This window comes from Crocodylus porosus, unplaced genomic scaffold, assembly GCF_001723895.1.
Source record: "Crocodylus porosus isolate Cpor-Errol unplaced genomic scaffold, CroPor_comp1, whole genome shotgun sequence".
Taxonomy (NCBI): Eukaryota; Metazoa; Chordata; order Crocodylia; family Crocodylidae; genus Crocodylus; species Crocodylus porosus.
Genome location: NW_017728949.1, coordinates 46907726 through 46916668, shown reverse-complemented (window position 1 = coordinate 46916668; position 8943 = coordinate 46907726). Strand labels below are relative to the sequence as shown.

The 8943-nt window shown below is 42.4% G+C and overlaps 1 protein-coding gene across 6 annotated transcripts in view; it reads right to left on the bottom strand.

Moving 5' to 3' along the window:
- The window catches only part of SCN1A (sodium voltage-gated channel alpha subunit 1), a 177492-nt gene that overhangs the window by 118446 nt on the left and 50103 nt on the right, over positions 1–8943 (bottom strand). For all 6 annotated transcript variants that reach the window (XM_019553579.1, XM_019553581.1, XM_019553576.1 and 3 more), the window contains one exon: positions 2977–3095. In XM_019553579.1, coding sequence (XP_019409124.1) covers positions 2977–3095 — 119 coding nt within the window. The remainder of the gene's footprint in view (positions 1–2976; positions 3096–8943) is intronic.

Genomic DNA, 8943 nt, shown 5'->3' with positions numbered 1-8943 from the left:
GGGGGGGCTGAAGGAGCTGGTGGGGGATGGGGCCAGGCTGGGCAGCAATCCACAGGACTGGGGGAGTAAATGGGGGTGGGCCATGTGGGCCATACAGGGGAGTTGGCCCCAGCAGGGAGGCTATAACCCCTGGTGAGGGGCAGCAAAACATATAGATATTTGGAATGCACTTTATGATGATAGAGACACTGGTTGGCTTCCAAATTGCTTTAACACTGTAGATATATCAATAAGACATTGCCCAACTGATAGCTGTCTCTCTGTCTCTGTCTCTTTTTATATAGTGATCTTTTGTTTTAATTGTGGAGGAACATGGATTTTGGAGTATTTTACAGAGTGACTTTCAGATTTTTTTATCAGGGATTTTTCAGTTTTCCGATAGGGAACACCAGAATTCCTGCTAGGGAGGCCAGTGGCAGGACCCTGCCTGCTCAGAGCTGGCACCTTGGATCTGCCTGGAGGTGGCTGACTTCCTGGCCAACTGGGGCCATGAGGACATGCTTTGACAGTTCAAAGCAGGCCACCACACTGGGAACATCTTCCAGGCAATAGCTGCCCAGATGGCCAGGCAGGGGCACACATGCTGCACAAAGGACAACCCTGCAGCCACAGCCCAGTGGCAGCTGGCCCAGAGGGGCAGATGCCTCTACTGACTGTGCAGTCCCCATCTGGGTCTGGCAGGTGTGCAGCAGGTCACAGGCAGGCAGCAGCCCCCACTGCCAGACTGCTGCAGTGGGTAAAGGGTGCAGAGAACTCTCAGGGCTGCTTCAGCAGTCCAGCTGGCACAAGGGATAGTGTCCCCAGGTACCAATTGGCTGGGCCCCAAAAGCTTCTGAGAATGAGTAGCTCTGAGCTACTTGCCAGGGCAGCTTTTTGTACTGATGGGGACAGCACAGGTGCTGGTCCCGGGCTCTAGCTCCCCCTGGCTGCAGATCCAGGCAAGGTTATTTTGCCCCAAGTGGCCCAATTTGCACCATATCAAAGTGCATGTCCAGGCAAGTGCACTGAGGCAAAAAGCCCCGGCTCAAATTTGTAGTGTTTCTATTTGAGCTGCTGAAAGTGCATGTGCCTGTATGTGTGCACACTCCCGTTGGGGTTAAAGACACCTGAAGAATTTAATGTGGATCTAGTCCCTGCAATATAACAAATACAGCAACCTTTTCAAACAAACAAAAAATTTTACCCTGGCATTGAGGGTCTGCATGATGACTGATTTTAGGTAGTGCTGTAAGTCTTTCACTTCCATTACCACTTAAAAATTGACATGATTATTAACACAATTAATAAATTGATACCTGAATGACTAAAGTAACAAAGGAGGAAACAAACTACCAAATGACCACATGTGGCACCATAAACTAAGATGTGCATGTCTTTATATAAAACTTAATCTAGAAAATGTTTTACCTCTATTTATCTCTTTTAAAATATGTGTTCTTTTAATACAGTTGAAAAGTAGTTAAAAACAGAGATAAATAAGTAAAAAAAAAAATTTACAGAAAAATTTGTATATAAAAAGATGGAATGTAATTTGCCATTGAAAACATTTTGGGTAGCATGCTAATTTTCTGCCTTTGAGTATCATTTTATGCTCTGAATACAAACTAAACTTCATTTTATGGCTGAAAATGGGACTATGAAAAGCAGGATCTCAATCTTAATATTGTAGGTGTGTGCATTGAGACTGTTCTTTGCATCTATTGAGCAATTTTCCTTGAAATTATCAAAATCAGTAGAGAATGACTATATCTTTCGTACTGAACACTGAAATTATGAAAACAGATTTACCTGTCCAATTCCCACGGGTAGATGAGAGAGTCACATAGCTAGATCCCTACACAAATACTGAAAACATGTCAATATTATTGACTGGGTGTCTTCATTAATTTTGAAGGTCATATTATCACTCACAGAAGCTCTACATAAAATATGTTATTTGATGGTATTGAAGATGAAATGTAACTTGTGCTGGAATGCCCTCCTAGAAAGTGTACATACAGCTACACAGATTTTTAAAGGTAACATGTTCAAGAAATTCCTTATTTTATTTTCACATGGAGCTTCTCTCTCTTTGGCAGACTTAAAGCTGTTTTAGGATGCTAAACTTAAGTTTCTTTTTATTTTAAAATGAATAAAATGGTCAAAATGACACTACTATATTTATAAAATTAGACAGAATCACCATGAATATAATCACATCTAAAACACTAGACCTTGTCAACAGAATAACAATAAGAATTTTTAAAAAGTTTTTCCTAATACAGTTGGTGCAAGGAGACCTTCACTAAAAAGGAGGCAATGTCTTTATCACATAATAGGAGCCCAGATGGCTGTGCTGAACCCTAGTGATGACACTAATCCCATCTCTCATCCTGGCTTTCCAGAGTACCACACTGTCCTCACCTCACACCTAGCCAGAAATAAATATACAAATAGGAGGCTGCCCTCAGAATACCAGGAGTGAGCCTTGAGGTGCTTCTTTCCACCTAGCTCATCATTGGGCAGCCAGTCCAACCCAGTCCTTTAGTTCTGATCTTGAGCCCGGCTCACTCTTTAGCTCCAGTTACCAGTTCTCTCCCTCTCTCAGGATTTGTATCCACTGCCCCAGTGAGTCCCTCTTGGAGCCTGTGGCCCTTAACAGTCTTACATTGACTAAACTACTCACTGTGCCTTTTCTGGACATCCACAGTGGCCACTCTACTATCCTTCAGCTATTCCCGTCCCTTGCAGCTAAAACATGCGTTGACAAACAGAAACATAAATAACTTATCTCTGTATTAGATTCTTGCTCCCCTTAGAGTTCATTCTCCTCCAAGGATCTGGCCCAGAATAAACTCCAGCCCAGGAGCCAGGCTTATATTAATTTTTTTATAGAACTCTACTACACATTCTAATATTATATCATACAAACTGCATAGAACTTATATTTTACCATAAAAAGTAAAAAGTTTTGAACCAAGTGCTTGAAAAGGATATGAATGTACCAAAATTTTAATAGCTGTTTTTCTAAGAGGATTGAAGGGAGTTAAAATGTAAAGGGCTGAGGTGGCACTGAATCGGAAGATTGCCTTCCCTCTATTCAATACTATAAAAGTCTGGAAAAAAAAAAGAAAGAACAGTATTTATATTTGTGCTATCTGCATGACCTTTTATTCATAATACATTTTTTTCCATTGACAAGAAGTAAAGTCTTAAACCATATTTTGACAGATAATTCACAAAAAATCATCCACAATGTATGCTTAAAAGAAAACCTTTTCCTAGTAACTTACCTATTATATAGGACCATCCTGCTTTGGTTCACTGGTGTTCCTCTTACAATAACATATATTTAATTAAATGAACTTGCTGTAATAGTTATTATATTATAACCACACACTCATATTTTTCTCTGATGCTAAAGTACAAAAGTGATAATTATAATTATTGATATTTGTATTATTTTTATGTTTAGTTTTCCCCAATTTGATGTGCAGCAGATGAACAACAAATCATGGGTTACATTCTATCTTCCTACAGGAGGCACCATAGGAATGTATTGTGTACTTGAAAAGGGTAACTCATAGCTATTAAAGATGTGACATCTTAAAGAATCTGTCAATGTAAAACTTACGAATTCCAGCTTGGTTTTATGAACTGTCTGTATCCTGTTGTCTCATGGTTGTCTCTTACTATTCTGACAGATATTCCTTATGTTAAATCAACAGGGGGGTGGTGCCAGAATACCCCTCCACGAACAGATGGATCATTAAAGCCTATGAATAGATTTTATGTGAGAAGAAAAGGCTAACAACATCTCAGATAAAGAAGGTTTTCTCCAATCTCACTACAGGGTGTTTGAAAGACAGTAGTTTTTCCAGATAGGAACCATAAGATCATTCATTAGTGCTGCACCTTTAAAGATTAAAACTCAACTAGATGCACAGGAAGAACTTCTGGTAATAAGGGAAGTCTGGGCAGATGAGAGGAAGAGAAGGATAGGACACATTTTCTTGCAAACCACGTGCTCCTAAATAAAACATGTACCTCACTTTTGGAAGGCAGAATGTAGAAAAAAGATGTTTTCTAGAACCATGGCTAATTGTGTGATGCAAAGGATGTATACAAGTATTATGTTTCTACTGGGAGAATCACAGTTCCAAGTTGAAACTTTAAGCATAAATGTTTATGTAACAGATTCTCCCAGACCTAGAAAGGCAGTTCTGGGAGAAAATTAACCCAAATCCAACCAGGTAGAAGTGACTCCTGAGAAAGTCTCTTCCAAGAGAATGAATGCATGTACACTTACCTTTCTTCAGTGTCATCTTTTAGCATAGCAATTTGCATTGCCTTATTCCTTCCTTGCCCAGCTTCAATAAGATTATTTGCAACTCAGGCTAGACTCTACTGCTCCAGCCCAGCAGGGAGAAAACCCTTTTCCCCTTCCCCTGACTTTAGGTCAGCAAAGCCTAGCCCAGGGGTGGGCAATGATTTTGGGTGGAGGGCCGCTTACTGAGTTTTGGCAAGCCATCAAGGGCTGCATGACAGGCAGCGAGGGGCAGATAAATATTTTTTTTCTAAAAATTTTAGGGGCCCCGCAGGCCGGATAGAATGGCTTGGCAGGCTACATCTGGCCCACAGGCTGCATTTGGCCCACCCCTGGCCTAGCCCCATTTCAACAGGCCCAGGCTGTGCTGCAGGGAGACAGAGGGTGCTGAGGCAGATGCCCAGACCCACACCCCTACATTGTAGCTATTCCACTGCAGGCTGTTGCAATAGAAATGGGCATATCTTTAACAAACAAAAAAGGAGATATGCTCTGGGTCTCCTTTCTCAAAGGCTCATAGCAGGGATGGAGGGAAGTTTGTGAATAGGAACTCCCTAGGGAGGTGTGGTTGCTGAGACAGCCAGCCAATCACTGATGCCCTATGCACTAAGGTGCTCTCAACACCCTTAAACAGCCCAAGGAACCTGAAGAGCATGCTGCGATGTGTGCACAGAGGCCTCCTGGGTGCCAGCCACCAGCAGTACAGGCTGTCTGAACAGCACCTGCCCAGCCCATCTAACATTTGCGCAGTGCTTTCCCTGTAGGTTTTCCCATTGGGGGAACAAAAGTATCTGAATTCTTGTATGCACCCAGAGTAAGCCCACACATAAAATGACCAGGAAGTTATTTATGAGATATTCCTGGGTGTATAAGCCACTCTGTTAATCCAGCTTCTGCCATATACACATTGGTTTTTACATCCCTACGGCTGGTCATTCATATATGGGAAAATCTGCACTACCCAGGATGAAAACACTTCTCTCAAGGGTAGAACTGATTATGCTCCTACTAGTTATGTTCCTCCTTCTTAGTCCTAGTTCTTCCTGATCAGCACAGTTCGGTAGTCTGCAAGAGAAGCAGTATTCTGAGATGTGAAGGAATTGTGTGCCAGCTGAGAAAGGTATCAGAGGCAATGGCTATATCCTGAACTGGACTGGAGGATTCACCGGTTGTGAAAGTGCAAAATATATAGTTGAAGCTAGATATCACCCAACAGATGAGATGAGGCAAGATGCTGAGGGAATACCATGAATTATGGGACTAAGTGTCACATGAACTCTGGATCATGAAAGCATATCTGTGTTTGGGAGCAAAATTCCGAATAGGCTCCAAAAAAAATTGGTTGATCTCTGCAACCCCATCTGTTACTTATTTTAGCTGTTTTCATCTTCCATTAACATTCCTTTGAGAAAAACCCTTTTTGCTGACAGTTCTCAACCTAGGCTCAGGCCTTGACTTACTTCCCTGGGGGTGTGGTGGGAGAGGTCTGTGCATACTTCCATGCTCCCCATGGCTCCGTGCTCTAGCAGCTCCCCACTGGCAGCAGAGCTGCCGGGGTTTAGCACAGCAGCAGTGACACAAGGAAGCATGCTTCCCTGCTTCCTGAGACTCCAAGCTCCACAGTGCCAGCCCCAGGGACTCAATGGTTGCAGAACAGCCCTCTCTTCCTCACCCCCCCAATCTCAGGATGGGAATGGGAAGTGCAGAGGGAAGTCACAGCCCCCATTTAGCCACCTGTCCAGGGCATTTGAGGGGAAAACAGGCCGAGCAGCATGGGCTGCAGATGGCTGGGATTGGATCAGCAGGGGTCAGTGGAGGGTTCCCTGGAGAAGAGCCTTCTCCCCTCAGCCTGCATCCCAGAGCAGGAATACAGAGGCCTGTGGAGAAAAGCCACAACCCTCATGCCTCTCTGCTCCATCTCCCATCACTGCAACCCCCTCTTGGCACTGGCAGTCCCCAACTTGGTCCCACCATCACCTCCTGGGCAGCAGAGTTCAGGAGGGTGGAAAGTTCTCATGGACCAGCAGTGGAAGGAGGCTCAAAGTAGTGCATCTTGGGATGCTGGGTGAAAATATGCTAGCTAAGTCTTTGTAGAAAAATCTGTGGCAACAATAACAATCCTGGGGCACAGCTGATTTAACTGTTAGCTTAAACCATTTACAATTCATTTTGGAATTTCCTTCAGAAAAGGTCTGCAGCAGGGAGGCCTGCATAAGTGCCTCCTGCTGTGGAGACAGAAAAAAAATGGAGGGACCTCAGGGGGTAGGCAAGGAATTCCGATGATGTCAAAGACAGAGAGATCTGCTTTTGTCATCAAGCTTCAGTCAGCCTAAAGTATACTTCATGTAAGGGAGCAGTGGGTCTTAGCATGAAGAAGAAAGTGGCAGTGTGAGGTATCATCTCATTGACTCCCTATTTGTGAATAAAAAGATGTTCTCTCCTGTACACCATCCCTATAAATTGGGCTGTGTCAGTCAAGATGAGTTCTTTCAATTATAGAGATCTGGCAGACCATATCAGATCCTTTACAATACCTGTGAATATACCTATGGGTATATAAAGACACTGGGATAACACAGGTGTACCCAGAGGTATCACAAAGTTGCTTTATGCCTGGGGCAGCCATGATACACATAGCAGTGCTAGCTGCCCCAGTGGTGTAGTTAGCTGCCATTCTGATGGCAACTATTTTTGTACCCCCGCCAAATAAATGTGACACTTGAAGCTGCTGCCCCAGTCCCTCCCCCTCAGTTACCCTGCTGGCTGTACTTGATGAGTGATGACCTAATCTGGACTGCAGAACCTCTGATACTGGCATGACACAGAAGAGAGAACTCAGCTGGACTGCCATAGCCCAAAATGAGCTTCAGGGCAAACAGGAATATCATTTTATCTCTGAAACAATCAGATTTTGCATAGAAATCACTAAATACAATACAATGGATGCATCTACATGTGCAATTAGGGCAAAGAAATAAACTCCGGTGCAGTTTGAGCCAGAGTTTATTTCTCTTGGGTGCAGCATTTACACATATACTCATATTGGGCTGAGGCAGAGCAGCCCTGGGCTGTCAGGTGACCCTGGGGGGCTCTAGGTGGCAGCACTGGGTGGAGGGGCTGGCTGGGGGCACAAGGGTGCTACAGTGTGGGGCTAGCTGACAGGTGGCTCCCACACTGTAGCACCCTCATGGCCCAGCCAGCCTCAGTCACTGCATTGCAGTGGCATAAATTACTCTGCAGTAGGATAATATTTGTCCCAGATGATACTATCCTATAGCAGAGTTCATTAGTTTACTGCACCCTAATATGGGCACACGTGTAGATGGTGATGCTTTACTGCAGAGTTAATTAGTCAGCTTCACAGAAAAGCACATGTGTAGAGGCATCTAATGAATACAGAATTCTATAGTGCAATTTATTATAGAATTGCCTCTCTTACTTTAAAAAACACAGCAGGAATTATAAGAGATATTATGTAAATAGTATGTAATCTCTCTTTTAAATGCACCATATAATGGTTGAAAAAATTATTGCTTTCATATAATATTTTCATTATCATTTCCTCAAGTTCAATTAGGATTGTTATACTACTTTGTATAAGTTGTGCTTAAGATACCGCACTTGCAAACAGTCAAATGTATTTAATAATTATATTGGCAATGTCTCCACCACCATATTTTAATGTCTAGAATAAAGGTGTCAGCTTCTAAAATACTGTAGCCAAAATCTTGTAGAAGGCTAGGCATTACAGGTGAGAATATTTCACCCCTTTTCTGCTGTATATGCTGAAGCCAGGCACCAGTGAAATCCTGCAAGGACTCAAATAGTTTAAAGGTAGCAGTATGCACTAACTCCACCAGAAACTTCAGAATCTTTTGGTTCAATCCAGTATTTTCTGCTTACATATATGTTTCTTGATCTCTGCCATAAATCTATTAAGCAGTTCAAGAAGCAAAGAGACCTACACTACTAGGTCTCTGCTGTCAAGGCAGGTGAAGCGCCAAGTGAGTCAAAAATGTAATTCCTAGTTTCAAATTTTGAGACGACCCAATCCGTGCAAGAACCCAGTTTTAATATGTCTGCATATGCTTTCTTTTAAATATACAGCAGATGCGCTTTTTCTAAATGCTACTATTTTATTTTTTTATATATTCTTTTTTTTATATTTTTAGTGTCCTTACACTAGTTTATAATTCAAGGCTGTCAGCTATATTGCAACTTCCATGTCAATTCTCTTACAATTTAAAATAAAAGTGAAGAAAACAGACAAAAAAAAAATACAGACAATAAAAAATAATAGCTCACCAGGGGATCAATCCTATACCATGGAAACCAATGGAAATTTTGCCATTGATTTCAACAGCAATAGGATGAAAGCCTAGATCTTTACTCTATTATATCCCTTGGATATAAATGATACACTGTGTTGGTATTCTCTACTTATTGCAGACTAATGGATTTAATGGCAAAAGAAAACTAGTTTCCACAAAACTATGCAACTGTGCATGACTACTGGTTTCCCATGCTTTATGTGGTTTCTGTATGTGCGAATTTGCTCGTTATATGCAAGGTATTCACTCTTATGCCATCGGTGTGATGGAAACCTGCAGTCAGCTGCTTTGTGCGATGTATTGTGG